The sequence below is a fragment of the Rhinoderma darwinii genome, chromosome 1 (genome assembly GCF_050947455.1).
Source record: "Rhinoderma darwinii isolate aRhiDar2 chromosome 1, aRhiDar2.hap1, whole genome shotgun sequence".
NCBI lineage: Eukaryota > Metazoa > Chordata > Amphibia > Anura > Rhinodermatidae > Rhinoderma > Rhinoderma darwinii.
The window spans coordinates 621,611,413-621,631,788 of record NC_134687.1 but is presented as its reverse complement, the minus strand read 5'-3'; the positions used below and the strand labels follow the sequence as shown (position 1 = coordinate 621,631,788).

The following is a 20,376-nucleotide window of genomic DNA, read 5'->3' as shown; positions in this document are numbered from 1 at the left end:
CTAAGCTGCTTGGCGATCGTTCCTGCTGACTGGGTACACACGTGTGAGTAAACTTTCCCTCCTATTGATTGTCCCTACTCTAAAACCGGATTCGTCCCGACTAGCGTTTCGCGGACGTCAGTCAGCTTCTTCTAGGCCCCGAGAAATGCAGCTATTTGCCTAAAGGCATGTCAGTGAACCTCATACAGGACACAACCCAGTGAAGGTCTCAATTACGCAATTTATTTCTGCATCTTTCCCTCTCTACTCCTATTTTCCCCCTTTCTCCGCCCCCCCCCTTTTTTTTTTTTTTTTTTTTAAGGTTTACATGCAGAAGTGCTCAGTTCAATGGGTGCAACAGAAGAAAAAAAAAAGTGACTCCCAGAGAACCCCTTTAAGTGGTTAGAACAGTAGAGACAGTGCACAGTTGATCAGGTACTGTAATGGGCACAACTTACACCCCATTTTCTGAAGTTCATCAGTGTAAAAACAATGTAGCACTCGTTAGTTGATACAAAGATTTTGTTTTATAACTTACACTCATATTTCGGTCCCATATCTGTATGGTGCCATCCTGGCATCCGGCAGCTATAAGTTTGCCATCTCTACTGTATGTAGCGCAGGTTGGGATGACGCGTTTCCCTTGTGCAGATCTTGGTTTAAAGATACTCTTATGCTTCTTATCATTGGAAACATCCCAAGTCCGGACAGTTCTATTAAAGGAAAAAACAAATAGTCAGTTCTTTTCTTTACATGTGATCAGAATGATGTCAGACACCAGCAGAGGGCCGCTGCGCAAGAATCCCAAATATGCTTCTTGCTCATTCACAGCTAATTTACTAAGAGCCAGCTCTCATCATGGAGCACCTTCCTTATAGCTCGCCAGCTTCCCAGCTGGAGAATCATTAGCACAGTCCGTTCATGCAATCTAACACCGAGTAGGTGGCACCGATTCAAAAACAGTAGATATCTAATTTTTCATCCTAATCTTCCTGGTTCTTGAATATAATTCCACAATTACAGTAAAGTCTGACAGGTTGAGATGTAGGAGAAACAAAGCAGGGAAGTGAGCAACATACGGTTCATAATGCAAATCAAAGCAGATATTTGTAGCCTTTCATATAATATGGAAAAAGTGGACTGCGGTAAAAGTTTGCACCATAACTTAAAGAGGAAGCAAAGGAGGTTTGTGTAAGAACAGAAAAAAGCGGCAGATTTATTAATTTTTTTCCAACAAACCGCCACTCTTTCCCAGGCGCTGTGCCCGGTATTGCATCTTTGCCTCATTTTCTTTAAAGGAACTGAGCTGCAATACCACACTCAGCCCATGCACAGAAATGGCACAGTTTCTGTGAAAAAATAAGTTTAAAAAAAAATCTCACCCAACTCCTTTAAATGCTTCATTTTAGTGACATTATGGCGACTCCTGGCTATATATGGGTATGTACTTAGCCCAAGAAGGGGTTTCCAAAGGAGCTGTCAATCAAAAAATCTATCATGTAAATGGTATTTCCCAGAAGCCTCTTCTCTAATACTGGATGGCCTTCCTGGTGGAATTAAAGGCACGCACATGTAGTTACGAGCGGACAGAAAAGTAACACAAACATTCCTACTTATTTGTCTTTTAATTGTACCCCTTTCCTGTCTGAAGCGTCCACATCGTACTCCACATTCTCACGTTTGTGGAAAGTACACATGGTGTCTGAACATGTAGCTGGACTACCCTGTGTTGTATCACAGACTCTGATCATTGTTATTCACCCAGTACCGCATCCATCAATGCTCCAGGAGCGGATTTCACATCGGGTTCATGAGGAGAATTGTGTGCACAAAGTCATTAATCTCTCAGTAGGGTAATTATCAGTAATCATGTTTTCTTTTCGCTGTTATTACGACTATTACACGAATGAACTATGTGGACGTTTACATTTTCATTGGGTTGAGGTGCCTTGGAGAAGTCACACGTTACTGCCGCGACTTGTCACGTCCGGTTGTCGCATATTTGGAGGCTGCATACTGGTTTAGACCAGTGATAGACTGGGACTTAGACTTTGAAATTGTTCTTAAAAATACTATGGGAGGTTACATAGTTAGTACGGTTGAAAAAAGACATACAGTTAGGTCCAGAATTATTTGGACAGTGACAAGTTTGGGCATTTTAGCGGTTTACCAAAACATATTGAATATACAGTTATACCATGAATATGGGCTTAAAGTGCAGACTCTCAGCTTTAATTTGAGGGTATTCACATCCTAATTTGAAGAAGGCTTTAGGAATTACAGCTCTTTAATATGTAGCTGCCTCTTTTTAAAGGGACCAAAGGTAATTGGACAATTCTCTCACAAGCTATTTAATGGGCTGCATGGGCTATTCCCTCGTTAATCTATCATCAATTAAGCAGGTAAAAGGTCTGGAGTTGATTCCAGGTGTGGCATTTGCTGTTGCTGTGAACCCACAACATAAGGTGAAAGGAGCTCTCAATGCAAGTGAAACAGACCATCGTTAGGCTGAAAAAAAATGAAGAAATCCATCAGAGAGATAGCACAAATGTTAGGAGTGACCAAATCAACAGTTTGGTACATTCTTGAAAAAAAAGAGCGCACTGGTGATCTCGTGAACTCCAAAAGACCTGGACGTCCACGGAAGACAACAGTGGTGGATGATCGCAGAATCCTTTCCGTCGTGAAGAAAAACCCCATCACAACATCTACCCAAGTGAAGAACACTCTCCTGGAAGTAGGTGTATCAGTACCTAGGTCTACCATAAAGAGAAGACTTCATGAGAGCAAATACAGGGGTTCACCACAAGGTGCAAACCATTAAACAGCCTCAAAAACAGAAAAGCCAGATTAGACTTTGCCAAACAACATGTAAAGAAGCCGCCCAGTTCTGCAACAGCATGAAACTAAGATCAACCTGTACCAGAATGATGGGAGGAAGAAAGTATGGAGAAGGCTTGGAACGGCTCATGATCCAAACCACACCACATCCTCTGTAAAACATGGTGGAGACAAGGTGATGGCATGGTGGAGGCAGTGTGATGGCATGGGCATGCATGGCTGCCAAAGACACTGGGGCACTAGTGTTTATTAATGATGTGACTGAAGACAGAAGCAGCAGGATTAATTCTGAAGTGTTCAGGGATTTACTTTCTGCTCAGATTCAACCAAATGCAGCAAGGGTGATTGGACGTCGCTTCACAGTACAGATGGACAATGACCCAAAACATACTGCGAAAGCAACCCAGGAGTTTATAAGGCAAAGAAGTGAAATATTCTGCAATGGCCAAGTCAATCACCAGATCTCAACCCGATCGATCATGCATTTCATTTGCTTAAGACAAAACTTAAGGCAGAAAGACCCACAAACAAGTAACAACTGAAGACGCTGCAGTAAAGGCCGGGCAAAGCATCACAAAGGAGGAAACCCAGCGTGTGGTGATGTCCATGGGGTCCAGACTTCAGGCAGTCATTGCCTGCAAAGGATTCTCTACAAAGTATTAAAAAAAAACATTATATTTATGGTAATGTTCATTTGTCCAATTACTTTTGAGCCCCTGAAATGAGGAGGCTGTGTAGAAAAATGGTTAATTCCTAAACGTTTCACAGGATATTTTTGTTCAACCCCTTGAATTAAACCTGAAAGTCTACACTTCAATTACATCTCAGTTGTTTCTTTTCAAACCAATGTGGTGGCAGCAAAACCCAAATCATGAAGATTGTGTCACTGTCCAAATATTTCTGGACCGAACTGTATGTCCATCAAGTTCAACAAAGGGATGGGAAATGGGAAGGGAAAAATTTCTATACATAGGAGCTAATATTTTTTCGTTCTAGGAAATTATCTAACCCTTTTTTAAAGCCATCTACTGTCCCTGCTGTGACGGCTCCTGCGGTGACTATTCCATAAATTCACCGTTCTCACAGTAAAGAAGACTTGTCGCCTCTCCAGGTTGAACCTTTTTTTCTCCAGACGGAGGGAGTGCCCCCTTGTTTTTTGAGGGGGTTTTACATGGAACAGGATTTCACCATATTTTTTGTATGTGCCATTAATATATTTATATAAGTTAATCATGTCCCCCCTTAGTCGGCTAAATTGGTTTAATTCTTTTAATCTTTCCTCATAACTTAGATTCTCCATGCCCCTTATTAGCTTCGTTGCTCTTCTTTGTATTTTTTCCAACTCCAGGGCATCCTTTCTATAAACTGGAGCCCAGAACTGAACTGCATATTCTAGATGAGGCCTCACTAATGCTTTGTAAAATGGTAATATTACATCCCTGTCCCGCGAGTCCATGCCTCTTTTAATACACGACAATATCTTGCTGGCCTTAGAAGCCACTGATTGACACTGCATGCTGTTATTGAGTTTATGATTCACAAGTACACCCAGATCCTTCTCAACAAGTGACTCCCCCAGTGTAGCTCCCCCTAGGACATATAATGCATGCAGGTTGTTGGTACCCAGGTGCATAACTTTACATTTATCTACATTAAACCTCATTTGCCAAGTGGCTTAGGCTCCATGCACACGGCCGTGCCCGTAATCACGGGCCGTGATTGCAGGCACGGCCGGCCACCGACGGACAGCCGCTTGCATTCTCGGCCCGTGCTCCCTCACAAAGTAGGGCCAGCGTGCGCGCCTACAAAAAGCTCCCTATCTAATCCCTACTCTCCCTGCTGTATAAAAAGGACTCTGCCCTCTTCCTCCTTGCCTGAGCATTGTTGTTGTGGTCTTCCCATGTTAGTTTAAGCAAATGGTCCCTTAGTTGTATCCTGACCCCAGTGTTCCCATATCCTGCTTCCCGTATCCTGTAACTGTGTTTGTTCCTGAGCTGAAGTCTATTGTTGGAGTCAATGTTGTTCCATCTGCCACGTCCAGTGTCATCTGCCACGCTAAATGTCATCTGACACGAATCATCTGTGTCAAAGCATCTGCTGCATCTCGTGTCTGTCTGTACTCTCACACAGGTACTCTTGTGCTAAGACTTTCCATTGACTGTTGTTGGGCAAGCTGCCATTGCGCTACGGCATAGCGGCCTAGTGGGTCCACGTACCCCGGAATCGTGACATGCACACTCACTACATTTATGCACCAATACACACTCCTGACATACCAGCATGCACACTCGCTATATAAAGAAATGCTCACTTTATCGTAACAGTATGTCTGTAATAGACAAGTTAGATTGTAGACTAAATAGGTACTGCCATGTTTGTACAGTGCTGCGGAATATGTTGGTGCTATTATAAGCGGAGGTCCTATCATTAATCTCCACCTTTTATCATCGTGTCATTTTTAGGTCCAATATTCTGCACGGATTCATTTTATAATATATCTTTATAGCAGTCAGGGTATATTTTTCTGATACAGAGCTCGAAATACCCTGCATAGACAGAGTTCCATGATAATATTCTGGCTTCATGCAGCCGCCACTAGGGGGAGCTGAGGAGCTTACTGCATACTGTGTTATTATTGTGCTCAATATGTAAACGATATGCTGCAAGCGCCACACAAGATAAACCCTTTATTAACAAAATCAGCACAGAACAAAAGTTTGACCAATTTCAATTTTTAAGTACTTGCTCAATCGCCTGGCACTCAGGTGGTCCCAGCTGGTCTTTTTTAACTTGTCCTGCAAATCACAGGTTGGCTGCAGCGGTCTCATGTATGAACAACACGTCATCACTGCAGGGATATCAACAAAGACCCGTGGGAACCACCGTAGAATTGGCGCAAGATTGCAACGGTAACTTTCCTGCTGTTAGTAATTTTTTTTAAAGCAAGGACAACACCTTTAAAAGGAACCTATGACGACGAGCACACTGTCCTATCTGAAGGCAGCATTTTATAGAGCAGAAGGTGCGGAGCCTATTGATCTAAAGTTTTGCGCAGAAAACATTCAGGTTATTCTCCAGTTTATCCTTTTAAATCCCTGCTCACTGTGGGTGAAATGAACTCTTGAACCGAATGTGGGGTCTCCAGGTGGATACAATGGGTTAACCCAAAAAAATTTAGTACAGCAAACTAACAGGGCAGCTTTCCATGGGTGTGCCACTAGGACAACCTTTGTCCATGTCCATATGCCTTAATAGGGCACATGGACATCTTAGAAGGCGGGGTGCTTGCTTAAGACCCCTTCTATTAACCTGAATTCCCGCTGTAGATTTACAGGATTGCCCATAGCCAATCTGATCCAGATATTGAATGAATTCTGAGTGAAAATCCACGCCAAATCATGATTGATTTGGTGTGACCTTTTGGCTAGATTTGCCACCTGATGTGGTGAGAAAAAAAACAAACAAAAAAAACAAATACTTTCCTCTCTCTGGTCTATAATTGCGACATTTGCTCCTCACAGAATGGCAATATATCCCATGTGACCATTGGGGCCTGTGATTGGCTGCAGCGGTTGCATGGGATGAAATGTCATCACAGGAGGCCGGCAGGACTGAGAGCAGACGGAGGAGAGAAGCATCGCATTGGGAATGCCAGGAGAAGGGAGTATAGTTTTTGTTTTATTTTAAAGAACGTCGCACTTGAGATTTTTGCTGCAAATTTGCAGCTTTTCCGCAGCAAAAATTGCAAGACTTGTTATTTGTTGCAGAATTTCACTTCCCGATAGAACTCAATGGGGGAAGTCTGCAACAAAGATGTAACCATTCCGCAGCATAAATTTTCGTGCTTTGGATTAAAAAGTCAATTTCTGTACAAATTTTCAGCAGCGTGTGGATTATTTCAAAATCTCATGCCCTGTGCTACTAAATCCAGAAGGAAAATCTGCAGCGATTCCGCTACATGATCAGGGGGGCTCAAAAACGTTGCCTCATGAAGACTATCCCTTTTAAGAAGAGGCGGGGCACCGATTAGCTAGTAGCCGAGTTTGGCTATACATTTTCCCTGCAGTGGTGATACGTGGATGTGCCGGGTAAAACAGAGTGGGGGTCACTCTTAGGCCACATGCACACGGAAAACAGAACGCAGATGTGAACAGAGCCTTACCATGGCATAAGAGATGCAAGAGATCGGTCGTCTACTTTTCTGTACTGGAGAACAGGCCCTTGTGCAAATGACGTAAATGTAACAGCTCACAAGCAAAGTTCTGGAAGTCCAAAGTGGATGCAGGAGCCCTCAGGTTTTGGCGGGGTACTATATTATTAAAGTGTCCTGTAGCCTCAGATACTCTTCATCCTACTATGACTATCAATACAAAAATGACTGCTCCGGCAGAACAAGGAGAATCCAGCAGATAATGCAGCAATATATAGTTCACATCTGCTCAACATATTAAACATTTTTACGACTGCTCGGAGAGTGATTTCCGGTCACTTAAAACACACTAGAATGAATGAAATATTCCTGCGGGACGGCCTGGAAGAAGAGTAATTGAGGGAGCTGGGAAGAATCCAACAATCCAAAAAAAAATAATCAGTTTCAAACCTATATATTAAGGCTGGCTAGCTCTGTGGGAAATAACATGGCGTCCTGTTGAGCTGCGGTGCTCAGGAAACCTACGAGGCGTGTAAAACGTATACAAGATCCTCCGTCAGGGCTGCCGGGAGAACATTAATCGGCCCACCCATTTAGAAGATTTAGGAATATAGACTGTATACATTTTATTGAAGAGGCTACAACAGGGAAACGGCTGAAAAAGTCAACTGCAACTTGTAGGGCATCACTTTCAGCTGTTCTTGGTCTATGGGTGTATTCACAGTAGGGCTGGGCGATTAGGACCTAAATAAGAATCACAATTAATCAAACATGTAACCTCGATTACGCTTATCGAACGATTATTTTTGCATCACCTCTTTTTACATACTACGCCCGAAATTTCCATGCTACACCATTGAATTAATATTTATCCCCTGCTGTAAACTACTTTATATAATATACCCCCTGACAGTGCCCTCCACCCAGTATAATGCCCCCATAGCTGTGCCCCACCCAGTATCATGCCCCCAAAGCTGCCCCCACCCAGTATAATGCCCCCATAACTGCCCTCCACACAGTATAATGCCCCCATAACTGCCCTCCACACAGTATAAAGCCCCCCCAGTGCTGTCCCCACGCAGTATAATGCACCTATAGCTGCCCTCCACACAGTATATTGAACACCATAACTGCCCTCCACACAGTATAATGCCCCCATAACTGCCCTCCACACAGTATAAAGCCCCCCAGTGCTGTCCCCACGCAGTATAATGCACCTATAGCTGCCCTCCACACAGTATATTGAACACCATAACTGCCCTCCACACAGTCAAATGCCCCTATAGCTTCCCTTCACACAGTATATTGCACCACATAACTGCCGCCCTCACAGTATAATACCCCCATGACTACCCTGCACAGTATAATGCCACCATAACTGCCCTCCACACAGTCAAATGCCCCTATAGCTTCCCTTCACACAGTATATTGCACCACATAACTGCCGCCCTCACAGTATAATACCCCCATGACTGCCCTCCACACCATAATGCCACCATAACTGCACTCCACACAGTATGATACCCCCATAGCTGCCCCCAAGGCTGTATAATGCCCCCACAGCTGCCCTCATATTGCCTAATAAAATACATACTCAGCTAACCCCATTCCAATGACGAGTAGAGGACATCCCTCTGCTCCTCCGGTCTGTGTGGCTCGGTGTAGACAGGCGTGATGACATCACTGCCTCGCGGCGGTCTGCGCCGAGCCATGAGCGTATGGCGATACATAGTGCATGGTAGAGTAGGGACCTTACGGCTCCCTGCTCTACCATTGGATTCAAATGTATCTGTGTCCTAAGGACGGAGCTACAGATAAACCCGGGAAGGAAAAAAATATAAAAAAATCGACAAAACTGAAATGCACAAGATGACGTCGGTGAATTGCGACCACGGTCACTACAAAAATTGCCACAGCACCACTGCAGCAATCCATGTGCCCAGACGTCGCACTAAAATATTCCACCTCAATGTATATTACACAATGTAAGGCACCAGCTAGGCACTCGCTGCAGTAGTAATGTGCATTAGTAACGTAGTAGGAAATGGTAACATTTTATTTTGCCATAATATGAGGATACAGAGGCAAGGAACACGACCAGTCTCTAACACTCTGGGAATTCACAGTCCCCATTCTCCCTCAATTACATGAGAAAGTAGAGCAGTGCAATTCTATAAATCAGTGATTCATACACTACTGTAACACACAGAACCCTAAAAATACTACAGAGCTTCCTGTGGAACCCATGTCTAAAGACGTTGGCAAGGTAAATTATAAGAGCTTAAATAGATCAAATCTATATTTTTTTGTATACAGCTCTTATGCAGATCTAGGTCTCTCCATAGTGTGTTATCTATGTGTTACCTGTCAGTGTAATCCTGCCTGTGATAATAATAAAAGGACTGCTCAGAATTAATAAGAACAGGAAGGATCAGTATTATGCATAGTGGATCCGGAGTTATCTACATGGAGTTGTTACCGGTCAGTGTAATCCTGCCTGTGATAATGAGATAATGCTGAGAAGAGATCTCTACAGAACAGGAAGGGTCAGTCTATTATGAATGGTGGATCCTGTGTTATCTATATATAGGTGTTACCTGTCAGTGTAATCCTGCCTGTGATGATAATGTGATTACTGCTGAGAAGTGATCTCTACGGAACAGGAAGGGTCCACCATTCATAATTGACGGACCCTTAGGCCTCATTCACACGGCAGGGTTTCCCGGCCGGGTGCCGGCCGTTCATAAATCGGCCGGCACCCGGCTGCATTAGGAATGATAGACCCCTAATGGGGCTATTCACACGACCGATTTTTTGACGGCCGGAAAATCCGTCCGTCAAAAAATAGGACATGCTCTATCTTTGCCCGGGCACCCGGCCGCCCGGCTCCCATAGAAGTCTATGGGGCCGGGTATTACACGGCCATCACCGGAATGTGTTCCGAGTGATGGCCGGGTTTCCCGGTGCTTGCGCTCTATCTCCTCCTCCTCACAGCGCAGAGTGCATGTGAGGAGGAGGAGTTGATGCCATTCTGACGAATGGCATCGCTGTACACTGTGTTGCAGGGCCGGGGTGTACAGCAGGTGGAAGGGAGCGCTGCGCTGGCTCCCTTCCCCTGCTTGTTAAAAGCACCCTGGCTCGGCGACACCTTCGATGGCGCCGCTAGTAGTAGTAGTAGCAGCAGCTGCTGCGGCCGCTACTACTGTAGCGGCGCCACTATAGCAGAGCGGGGAGGTATCTCCCCGCTCTGCTATGTGCTAGCCGCACTTTAGCTCCTTGAAGGAGCGGAATCCCCATGTTTTCGGGGATTCCGCTCCTGGACAGAGCGCTTGATGTCTCTGTCCATATCTGGGCAGTGACATCAGGGGAAACTCCTGAAGCGGAATCCCCGAACACATGGGGATTCCCCTTCAGGAGCTGCCGCTGATGTCACTGTCCGGATCTGCCCGGCCCAGATGCATAACTTTATGCAAACCGGCCGGGCAAAATGGCCGATTTTACCGGCCGACACTCGGGCTCGGGAACGACCCGGTCGTGTGAATCCCGCCTTACTGTTCTGTAGAGATTAAGGCTTTGTTCACATCTGCGTCTTGACTACGTTCTGTCGAAGCTTTCTGTCAGGGGAACCCAAGAATGGAATCCAAACTGAAACAAACGGAAACCATAGGTTTCCGTTTGCATCACCATTGATTTCAATGATGATGGATCCGATGCAAATGGTTTCCGTTTGTCACCGTTGTTTAAGGGTTTCGTAGTTGTGATGGAATGAATACCTTAGTCGACTTCGCTATTCATTCCGTCAAAACAACGGATCTCTTAAACGACAGTCACAAACAGAAACCATTTGCACTGGATCCATCAGGTTTCCGTTTGGAATCCGTTGTTGGGTTCCCCTGACGGAAAGCTCAGATGGAACCCAAGAACGGCGTCCCGACACAGACGTGAACAAAGCCTTAATCTCTACAGAACAGTAAGGCCCTGTTAACACGTTTTTTTTTTTTTACACATTCAAAAACTTCCAAAAAGGCGGTTTTTCCAGAGATAGATAAAAACCGGCTCATGGGGAAAAAAAACGACATGCCCTATGTTCGGGCGTTTATGTCTCTGACCTCACATTGACATCAATGGGAGGCAGAGAAAGCATTTTTTCGCTCTGTTTTTGCCAGCGGCGCTCAATGGCCGCGGGCTAAAAACACTGCGAAAAATGCGGCAAACGGCGTGCAGGCACATCAAAATCTGCCTCAATATTCCAGACTAAATTTTGAGGCAGAATTTTCTGCCTACAAAAAACGGTGTGTATAAAAGTGCGAACAGGGCCTAAGGGTCAGTCTATTATGAATGGTGGATCCTGTGTTATCTATATATAGGTGTTACCTGTCAGTGTAATCCTGCCTGTGATGAGAATGACATGACTGCTGAGAACTAATCTGCGGAACAGAAATAAATCAGTCTACTATAAATTTCTGAAAAATGTACTGCAGATTTTTTTACCCCACGCACAGCCTTCTCTCCAGTGCAAACAGGGTATACAGGAGCTCCATACATGGAATTCGTGGACATCCCAAAGATTGGACCTCCACAGATAGAACAGTCTGTCATTCTTAGAATAACACTCTGGCAAAACTGATACTGTGTTATGTCTAGTGCAAGGCCTAAGGGAGTGGGGCACGACACAGGGATTCTCCCATGGTATTCCTTGAATCCCACCCCATCAGGGGGCCGAGAACATGGAATCTCTATGGTCCCATAATACGGAGATGTAGATACACCGAGTGCCACAATATAGAGCTCCATATTACGGAGATATTCCTACCTATACTCTTAGGGGACGTGCCACGATTTTTTTTACGTTGAATTCTGTATAAAGAAACCTCCATATGACTCGGTATGTAATACGAGGCTTAGGCAGGCACCATAGGCTTCTACGGGTGGCTTACTATATCTGTCCAGAGCCGTAATAAGTTCTTGTGTCCACGAGGCCTTTGTTGGAGTACAAACCAAGTAATTGTCTATAGAAAACATTGTTCCCTTGGGCATCTTTACAACAAGCACAATGATAAAAACCAAAATGGAACACAGCGGGCATCTATACTGATTACTTCTTAATGTTTCTTTCATTTGAAGATCTAAGACGTCTTCGAGAACCTCATATCAAAACAAAGGCTGCGCCAGAGAAAAAGAAGAAAATGGATTGTAAATGTCATCAACGTGTTTCTCTTTTCCTGGAGTCAAACTACTCAAATTCACTTTATTCTGGATGGGGTGAATTATCTAGATGAACCGTGCACCACAATCGCCCACCAGGGACCGGCCACGTGATGTCTTCAGATGGACAACCAACTACGAGCCAATACATTTCCAGTATTCCTCACAGATGGTGGAGAGATCATCACATAGACTAATATACTATACGTTACTTTAGAGCGACGATTTCCAGTCTGCTGGGAGTTGTAGTTTCACAAAGACTGGAGAGTCACGGATTGGAGACCACTGCTTTAATCTCTTCAGGACTTGGCCAGTTTTGTCCAAATTATGACCATTATAACATGGCTGTGCGAGGCTCTGCTTTTAGCGGGACAAGTTGTACTTTTATCACGCCACTATTAGGGTATGATCACACGCTTAACCAAAACCGTCTGAAAATACGGAGCTGTATTCAAGAGAAACCTGCTCCTGATTTTCAGACGTTTTTTTAGCAACCGGTGTTTTTCGCTGCGTTTTTTTACGGCCGTTTTTGGATCTGCTTTTTTTTATAGTCAATGAAAACTGGAACCAAAAACGGCTCAATAAGTGACATGCATTTTTTTTTCGCGGAAAAAAACGGCCCGTCAGAACAGAACGCCGTTTTCCCATTGAAATCAACGTGCAGATGTTTGGAGGCGTTCTGCTTCCGATTTTTCGGCCGTTTACGTAAGCCGTGTGAACATACCCTTATGGAGTACACGTTAGTTTTTATTTTTTTAGATATTCTAGCCACATAGGACACAAATGCTGCAGGTTTTCTGTTCATTGGCCTCCAGAAATGACCAATCACAGGCTGCAGAGGCCTCAAGTCCTACCCGTCATCGCTGGAGTCGGGAGAACAGGTTCCTGTGGGGAACTAGGGAAGTTTCACCGCAGGAGCGCTACGGTATCGGAAAAGTGAGTGTACAGTTTACTTTTTTCCGCAATAAGGAAATCCACAAGATTTGGAAGAGGATTTGCCACTGAGAATATCGGTCTGCTTCTTGGTCGGATATGCTGCAGAATTATCCGCAGCAAATTTGACCCGTGTGGAGCCAGCCTCATAATATGGGGGAAACTATGTAGAGATCCAGTGTTGTCATATTAGGTTTGTGGCTTTAGAAGCAATAAATTTACCCATACACTTTGGTTAGTAGTTGGCCGAATGCTCTTTAGGCCGAACGTTAATCATCCCGACTCCCTCATATACACGCACAGCGTATGCTTTTAAGGCCCTGTTCACACTGAGTTTTTTTACATGGTTTTTGACGCGGAAACCGTGTCGGAAAACGTGCCAAAAAACGTCCGAAAATGCCTCCCATTGATTTCAATGGGAGGCGGATGCGTTTTTTTTACCGCGAGCGGTAAAAAGAAGCGACATGCCCTATGTTCGGGCATTTACGCCTCTGACCTCCCATTGACATCAATGGGAGGCGTTTTTACCCGTGGCACTCAATGGGCGCGAGCGAAAAACGTGGTAAACGGCGTGCAGGCAGATGAAAATCTGCCTCAAAATTCCAAACGGAATTTTGAGGCAGAATTTTCTGCCTGCAAAAAATCTCTGTGTGAACTCAGCCTAATGGGGAGAAGGGAAATAAGACGCAGCAAGATTCCCGCGGATATAATGGATCGGGCATTTGAAGTCCAACTTGACCGATCCTTCCATTAACATCTGCTGTCATGGCAGGGTCGGGAGACCCCCGTACACATTGAATAGCCAGCCGGTTCACTTTAATTTAATGTATATGGGTACCTTAAGAATTTACAATGGAAAACTCAGCAACCCTTTAACGTAAAAGAAGTTGTCCAGATTTTTTTGCAAAGGGATGTTTGTTTAAAAATCCCCACCTTATCTTTCCAGGAACAGCGCCACTCTCGTCAATAGACGGTGTCTGGTATTGCAGCTCAATCTTATTACGTTGAATAACAGACATAGCCAAGAAACAAGAACGGTGCAGTTTCTGGGAAGAATCCCTTTAATCATTTCATGATAAAAAGTAAAGCAACCTTGTATATGGGATGGGTGTATTTCTTTTTGGAAAATCAAGCGAAACAAAAAATGTATGCAACTATCTGATATATTTTGTGTTTCTATTCCCCTCTATTTCCAAGATGTCTGCTTGCTGTCAGTGAATGGAAACATTCTTGTTTCAATTTAGAAAACCAGTACGGACCTAATACTTTTTACAGCTGAGGGTTTGCTACAATTGTATCCAATCCAGCTAATCATCTATATCAGTATCTATTCTAGGTAAATGGTAGCCAATGCTTAGCTGTGAGCAGTTAACGCACTAGAAACAAGTCTGTACATTTTTCAGTCTCCGGATGTAAACCAGAATGTTTCCATTCAAGGTCAGCAAATCGAGATCTTAAAAATGGTGAGGAATTGAAACAAAGTAGATTTGAAAGATTAACATTTGACTATACGCTTGTAAAACTTAAAGAGGACCGGTCTCCTCTCCTGACGTGTCTGTTTGAGTAAATAATCGTATTCCCTATGAAACAATTTCGGATCATTTTTTCTTAAAAACCCTATGATGTGTCATTCCTCAGTTATCCCTCCTAGAATGTTTAAATAAAATGACAACAGAGTGTTTCCATTGTCAAAAGGGGTGTGTCCCTACACGGTCTCACGCTGCCAGCACTGATTGGACATTGTCAGTCTGTGTAGGGACACACCCCCAACTAGCAACACCCAGTTGTCAATTTATGCATAAAGTTCTAGGAGGAATAACAGAGGAACAATACATCGTAGAGCTTTAAGAAAAGATGCCCCAGAATCTGTATTTTATGTGGAACACAATTATTTACGGAAACAGGCATGTCAGGAGAGGTGATCGGTCAGATTTAATTTTCATAAAACCAAAACTGAAAAGTGACCAATTCGTTTTAGAGGTCTTACCATTCAGTCAAATATCAGTTCACTCATCCTTCTTGGTTGTATCGTGTAAAAAATCATATAACCTCCTTAATAAAAGAGATAAGATGTGGTATGAGATATCGGCATTCATGAATCTGATGCAAAGTAGTCCATGTCCTTCCACCATTCATGATTCTGGCCGGGAAAACAACTTGGAAAAAGAACAATAAGAGTAAAACCTGCGTCACGCCACAAGTAGCAGCTTAAACCTGCAGATCTTCAGGGTGCCAAAGTGCTCTGTATTGCGTACTTAAGATCAATTCTTTCACGGGTTCCCAGCCGTATTCCTCGGTGCAGATGTTCTCGTGTGTCTGTATTGTGCTGCCAAAGAGCATAATGGAGGCTCTAAACAGTGTCAAATCTATTATATCTTGAAGAATTGGAGTAAAAACTATGAAGCAATCAATGTTCAATGCCCTGTATGCGCATTTACGCAGCAGCTCATCAACCATCAGGAACCGTGCCTCTGCTTACAGGAGATCCAAAAGTCGAAGAGCTATATGTATAAAGCAAAGAAGCAGAACTCCATAACTGCATGCAGCACACAATACCACTGGTTGGGGCCCCCGCGACTCCAGACAGTGACACTGCTGAAAGCCGCCCCGCAAGATTAGCCCCTCCCACCAATGACATGCTCTTCAGTGCAAGTGGTGGTCCTCTATCCCTGCGCCTGCCAATTACCTGGCCTGGTGGGTGGTGTAATGTTGCACAGCCTATCCCTGTTTGAAGTGCGTGCGGCGGTAGGAAGATGAGGCGGCACAGGTACACAAAGCTAGTCTGCGCTAACAGTATGATAAGTAGCTTACTCCAGCAAAGTATAAAGGTCAGAGGTCTCGGCCTCCCCTAAAGAAGCTGGTCTGTAGTTATGTTTACAAATGTAATAATGTGCCATGCAGCCCCTGGTCCAAAAAAAAAGTTGCAGATCACCCGGCCAACCATGGGGAGGTAGCGGTGAATCCGTGGTCCATCTCCACAACATATACGGTAGATATAAAAGCCCCCCCCCCTACCATGTTATTTTAATTGCTGTATTAGTTCTATGCTTTAATAGTAATACTCTCACAAACATGGTCTCAAGTTGTTTGCACCGGCGGAACTAAGAAACCCAGGACTAGCTCGAATTTCATATGAAGACACTATAATCGAAGTTTATAGAAGAAACGGCAGTACCCATGAGAAAACCCAAGTGGGAGAACGAGATTATTCCATGCAGATGCTGTTTAGGATCGGATTCAAATCCAAGACCCAATGCATGAAAGCTGCAGTGCAAACCTATGAGACGATATACCTTCCCATGTACCATAGACATGATGTCTGCCGTCTGTAGGTGTCTTTGCGTGGTCAATAAGGTGTCAGAAATTGATAACAGACCTTCTGAACTTTTGTGTAGCCACATAAACTGAAACCATTGCTGGACATACACACGGGCTTCTTCTGACTCTCCCCGATGGATAATGTCGTGCGAAAAGGGATTGGGCACGTTGGATCCATTGATACTGAGAGAGAGAAGCCAAAATGCGTCCGGCAGCAGCTTATTCCCCTCTCCCCAATGAAATAAATATGCACAAACCGAGCCGAAAGTGGAGTCGGCAGCAATAGCTGCCCCCGATAATGACCGAAAAAGTCCAACATTGCAGATCAACTTTCCCAGCGATTTGTGCCGCGAAAAGACGCACCAGTCGTCCGAAAATGGTCTAAAACGGCCTATTTGGCCATGAAAAATCTCTAGTTTGGCAAGCTTTTCAATAAAGGCGAACTCTACCTAAAATAATTTTCTGATATATCATATAAAGGTAGCGTCGACTTTCACTGAGTAGCACCCGATCACAGCTGCCAGGATCTCTCCCTTACTGCAAACCTCTGAAGCAATCCTTGAAACGGACCGGATGTTGTGTCAAATATTTCCATCACTGTCGAAAGAGGCCAATTAAACCAAGATTAGTAACGTATTCTTATCTTGAGAGGAGAGAAAACACGGAATTAATTGTGTTAACACCTGCAGGAAATGTCCGGCATAATAAAGGCATTAACCTCAATCCCTCCAATCATTGATATGGAGAAGTCGTAAAGTGGAGATACAGGAAGACATCAAAGACGACCACTAATGGGGAGCAACAGGGCAGCAGTAAGATGAGAAACACTGCCACATCTAGGACCAGGACAATTTACTACAATGGGAGAAGGTATGAAAAGTGGTCTCGCTTGGAGGAGCAAAGGCACAACGCAAGACTTGGTCCCTTAAAGAAACCATTCATGTTTCTCCAACGGAGATCCCAGATTGTGATTAGACAGGGTTGTAAATAACTTGAGTTCTCAAGAATTTGGATTGAGTGCCATCCTGATAAAGATCTCTCATGGATAGTAACACTAACCAGTTCCCTACATTAAAATGTTTCGCCTAATTGAAAGTTTCTTAGAAGAAAATGGCCTCAGAACACAAAAAGAAGCTTAGACTTTTCCCATGCTGCTTTGCTTCTATTCTGGAATTGCACCACCTGAGTTAATCCCCTGCAATTAAAGAAGTCTCGATGGGATGAAGAACAGACCTTCTCCAAGTGCGGAGCCATGGGACCGAGGATTTATTGCTTTGCAAGAGGTCCCCGAATGCCTTATGTACACAGCAATATTTTACTGGCCTTTACAATAGACTTTTTGCCACTTTGCTTACCCTGAGAGTTCTATAAAGGACGTATTTACATTAGTGTTCCATGTTGCTGTATGTATATCTGCCAGCGAAATACATTTATATTAATGGAACAGACGGAACTTTATGATTTTACTAGGCAAATGAGGGGGATCTGACGTCTAAAGGTGATTTAACTTGCACATAAAGGAATATATTTTCCGACTAAAACGGCAGATCATTCATCAACCGCAAGGAATATCTAAATTAGCTATAATTCTCTATATGAAAATACATTGACCTTGTCAGAGCAGCAGTGTGGTCTCTACATCAGCTTATCTTACCGTAACCCAGTACAGGAAAATGCTACTACTGCAGCCATGTTGGAGGCTAAGGAAAACTAATTTGTGGTCACCGAGGACGTACATAAAAACACTTGCTGCTCGCTCGTTCTTCCTTTCGCTCTCCACGCCCGTCAACATTTTTTAGGGCAAGATGGAGACACATGGAATATGTGGGCACTATATAAGGGATTTTCATTAATCTTTTTGCCTATTTAGCTCCAACATATACTGAAGCGCTGTCCCGAGATTGTAATAAACGAATATAATGTCCGCTTTTAGGGCATATGGAGGTCATAAAGGTGGGTCTCCCCTCTAAGTGCCAGAAAAGAGAGCTACATGGACGGCTATGACGGCGTGTAACGCTACATTTACTACATTTGGAGATGTGTGGCTGGCCGTGACTACGCTCGGTGATAACAGCTGATTGCTGGGAGGGTAGTGAAGTTGGTCCCGCAGCGATCAAAAGGGGTTGTCTTCATGAGACAACCCCAATAGTTTTCTTGTTTTCCAGACTAAGGATTTGAGGCTGGGTTTTATTTCTTTAATCAGTATGGAAGGTTAAGAAATATTAGGCGTTATTAATAATGAGGCTCAAGGCATCCTGAAGCTGGACAGGACCTCCCAAGGGATAGGAAAAAAGGTCAAAAGGGAAAATAGTGTCTGCATAGAGGCAGATCTGGTGATGGATTGAGGCACGTTCTAAGGCTCGATTGTCTGGACTGTTGCATATAGCAAAGGCTAGGGAGCCAGAATAGATTGTGGAAGGATACTTCAGATTTTCTTGAAAATTTCACAGGTTTGGGAGGTGAATATTTATTTCCACCTGGTGATCAATAGCAAATGTGCAATGATAAATACAGAGAAACAACAATTGATGGGGATAGAGGGATACTAGGGTTATATCCAGCCTTTGTAGTCCTAAATGTTAAATGAAATTCAGTAAAAGAGAAATGTCCATAGACAGAAAACAAATTCTCCATATCTCCAGATTACGGGTCATACAGATGACATCTGTGGCCCGCGAGATAAAAATTAAGCTTGAAGAACATAAGCTAAAAGAAAGCCAAGGATTTCCAAAGAACATAGGAAATGTAATCATTTGTTTTCAGCTCATTTTAATTGCAATATTTGCGTCATCATAAAACGAAAAGAACAAAATCAGAACTCGATATGTTTTTTTTTTTTTTAAAAGAAATGGGGGCAAACACAGGGGTTAAATGATTTGGTCCGATCCAGTTTCAGATGAACAATATTCTGAAAGCACTGCCATTGGTCTTCCATTTTGTTGTAGTCTTGGGGAGTTTTTAAGTGGATCGCCACCTTTTATTACCACGTTGTTTTCTAGGTCACCATTCTATCCCGATTAATCTTATAATATATCTTTACGGTAGTTTGAGCTCACTTTTTCTGATACAGAGTTCCAAATTCCCTGCATAGAAGAAATAAAATCTATGTCCACCTTCACAACCAAATTTCTAAAATAAAAAATAGGTCTTAAAGAAAGAAAATGTTTTGTGTCTACAGTTCCTTTGCAGACTATGCATCTCCATGGTTACAGACAAACCCAGTGTAGTCTGATCCTGCAGTAATACTCCTTTCTATCGGTCTTCTACTTACCAACTTACTAACCTACCAAATGTACAATAGTAGGGGACAAATGGAAAGAAGTTTGACTGCAGGATCAGACTACACAGAGATTGTTTGTTGTCTGTTACCATGGAGACAAAATAGTCCACATAAGCAACTTACTAATATAGTGTTCGTTGCAGAAAGTCCCAGAAAAGCCACTAGGAGAACAGGTTCACGTGATTACACTCCGGCCATTTACGTCCATGCCATGTGAAGTTTCATACTCTAATCACACGTTCCATCTGCCTCCAAAGTACGAGACGTCACAGATGATGTGATTAGTCCTCCTCTACTCCCACTGAATAGCACTTCACAGATCCTGTGACTAATCCGGATCAGGAAAATTACCCCCTGTATGTAGCGCCACAGGACCTGTAAATAAACCTCCTCTTCAATAAAACGGAGCTATTAGATGGGGTCTAGGAGAATCTTTAAACTACAGGGTAAGTGGAACAGACTGGAGTACAGTAGAAGGGAACTTGGTAGCAATACAGGTAGCGGTTATTCTCGAAGATCGGGAGAGAACACAAAACAAAGGATTCATAAGAACTGTCCAGTTTTAAGACGTGGTGCAAGTAGACAATGTCGAAAAGGAGGAATCGGGGGTGACCAGAAAAGGCAGAAAAAATAATAATTTGAGGGGAGGACACCAGTGGTAAATGGATTA

The 20,376-nt window shown here is 43.6% G+C and overlaps 1 protein-coding gene across 4 annotated transcripts in view; it reads right to left on the bottom strand.

The window, feature by feature from the left end:
- Window positions 1-20,376, bottom strand: part of WDR70 (WD repeat domain 70) — a 291,197-nt gene that overhangs the window by 137,338 nt on the left and 133,483 nt on the right. For all 4 annotated transcript variants that reach the window (XM_075842124.1, XM_075842132.1, XM_075842147.1 and 1 more), the window contains exon 10: window positions 518-692. In XM_075842124.1, coding sequence (XP_075698239.1) covers window positions 518-692 — 175 coding nt within the window. The remainder of the gene's footprint in view (window positions 1-517; window positions 693-20,376) is intronic.